Source organism: Moschus berezovskii, chromosome 9 (genome assembly GCF_049115385.1).
Source record: "Moschus berezovskii isolate FMDL1 chromosome 9, NW_MosBer_1.0, whole genome shotgun sequence".
Classification (NCBI taxonomy): Eukaryota; Metazoa; Chordata; class Mammalia; order Artiodactyla; family Moschidae; genus Moschus; species Moschus berezovskii.
In genome coordinates this window covers 101,359,876-101,362,253 of record NC_142468.1, presented here as the reverse complement: position 1 = coordinate 101,362,253, position 2,378 = coordinate 101,359,876, and the positions used below count along the sequence as shown (strand labels likewise).

Here is a 2,378-nt window from a genome sequence, read left to right as displayed (position 1 = left end):
TTAAATATTGTTTGAGTTTTTCAAATTTATGTATAATAAATATTTTTTATCAGACAGCTTCAAAGATATTAATAAAATGTCACTTTTTGTATTATTTTTTAGATTCCACATATGAGTGATGTCCAACAGTACTGGTCTTTCTCTGGCATTTCACTTACTTTATAAGTCCATCCATGTTGCCGTAGATGGCAGAATTTAAGTCATTTAATGTAAGTCAACTATACTTCAATTAACAAATACAAATGCCATTTTTCTGAAACCACTATTTAACTCAGGTCTGCTGTATTGAATAGATCATAATTCTTGATTCAGAGTATATTCTCCTAATTTTTCCATGTCCATTTTGAGTTTGTTTGCTTGTTTACATAATAGTAAAACTATACTTATAAGACATTGCCCAGTCCAAGATCTAAACAGATGATAATAATGGACAACTGCTTATGTGTTCATCCTCACGCAGAATCTTGGCTTCCCACAATTGAGGTTACATTTTGGGACATAGTTTTATTACTTATACAAGTTCCTGAAAAATATACTATTATTTTTGTAGTGCTCTTCATCTTATAAAATTTATGCCGAGAGGATCTATTTGAGGCTTTTTATTTCTTTATTACTATATTTTACTAACACACATTCATGTCATTTTATATAGTTGTACTTTGTTAAGATTCTATCACTATGTTTATAGGCATTGCGTACATTTTCCTTGTATACAGATACAAGAGTTTACATTGAGCATACAAATGGAAGTGAAATTGCTGCACCATAGAATATATGTATATTGATCATTAAAAGAGAAAGCCAATTGCTTTTTACAGTGATTATGTAAGTACACGCTTCCATTAGTAGCGCATAAAAAACACACTTGATGCACAGACTGTTTATTTATAAAATCTATTTTTACATTTTTTCTTCAGATAAATTTAGAAGACACTGAACTGAATGGAAGAAGTAAACCAGTCTGTGGTGTCTGAATTTATTTTTCTTGGGCTGTGTGACTCATGGGACCTCCAGGCCTTCCTCCTAGTGGTATTTTCTTCACTTTACTTGATCACCATTTTAGGTAATGTCTTCACTGTGCTCCTAGTTATTGCTGACCTTCACCTCCACTGCCCTATGTACTTCCTGTTAGCAAATCTGTCATTCTCTGACTTATGCTTTTCCTCAGTAGCCACCCCTAAACTGATCACAGACTTTCTGAAAGAAAATAAGACCATCTCCTTCAGAGGCTGCATGTGTCAGATGTTTTTCGGACATTTTTTTGGAGGGGGTGAGATGGTGCTCCTAGTGATGATGGCCTATGACCGCTATGTGGCCATCTGCAAGCCACTCCATTACTCCAGCATCATGAATACAAAAATGTGCATTCGACTAGTGATGACATCATGGATCATTGGCTTTGTGCATTCAATAAGCCAACTAGCTATAATTACACAACTGCCCTTCTGTGGACCCAGAAAATTGGATAGCTTTTTCTGTGATATTCCATTGGTGATCAAGTTAGTCTGCATGGACACTTATATTCTAGAAGTGCTGACAGATGCTAACAGTGGGGTACTTGCAACTGTTTGCTTCATTCTGTTGCTAATCTCTTACTCTTATATTCTCCTTACTGTCTGCCACCAATCAAAGGGTGGGGCCTCCAAGGCGCTCTCCACCTGCACTGCCCACATCACAGTGGTCGTGTTATTCTTTGGGCCTTGCATCTTCATCTACCTATGTCCACTCAGCATCACTTGGGTGGACAAGTTCCTTGCTGTATTTTATGCGATCATCACACCACTACTAAATCCAGTCATTTATACTTTAAGAAACAAAGAGATTAGAAATGCCATTAAGCGGCTATGATGACTTAGATTTCTTTTGGTATTTCATCATTTCAAATTATCAGAATGTCTACTGTGAGTGCACTAAATTGGCCACACCTACCCTGTTACTTAAGCCTGGGAAGAGTTCCCCGATTCACATATTGAAATCATGTGTATCTCTTGATGAAAACTGTGTGTCAATTCTTTAGGATTCTAGAATTGCTAAAATGAGTTCCTGTTTGGGAAATTTGGCCAGTCTTTTGAAGTATGATTTTGATTGTTCTCAAGAATGACTTGAAATTTGTAAGAATGTTAATACTTTATATCACTACTGTTACTATTATTTCAACACTGACCACCATATCAGGGAATTTTCTATTATCCTATGCATTTCTTTTAGCAGAACATTTCACATAGACCTTCTCTAAAGTTTTCTTTAATAAGCTACTGCATCATATTGCTCTCTTTTACAAAACAATAGTCACCAATTAGTTAACATTCTAATTACCTTCCATAGACATATCTATAAAAGTAATCATTAAGCATTCCTAATCATATTCAAAAAGTTGA

The 2,378-nt window shown here is 35.2% G+C and overlaps 1 protein-coding gene across 1 annotated transcript; it reads left to right on the top strand.

The window, feature by feature from the left end:
• Nucleotides 1-942: 942 nt before the first annotated feature.
• LOC129562695 (olfactory receptor 4K3-like) lies at nucleotides 943-1,848 on the top strand. Its single transcript, XM_055436085.2, has one exon. It carries the CDS (start codon nucleotides 943-945, stop codon nucleotides 1,846-1,848), a length of 906 nt encoding a protein of 301 aa, XP_055292060.1.
• Nucleotides 1,849-2,378: the final 530 nt, after the last annotated feature.

Bases quoted from the DNA above. Each gene is read 5' to 3' on its own strand.
- LOC129562695 (XM_055436085.2), top strand. From the start codon at position 943: ATGGAAGAAGTAAACCAGTCTGTGGTGTCTGAATTTATTTTTCTTGGG.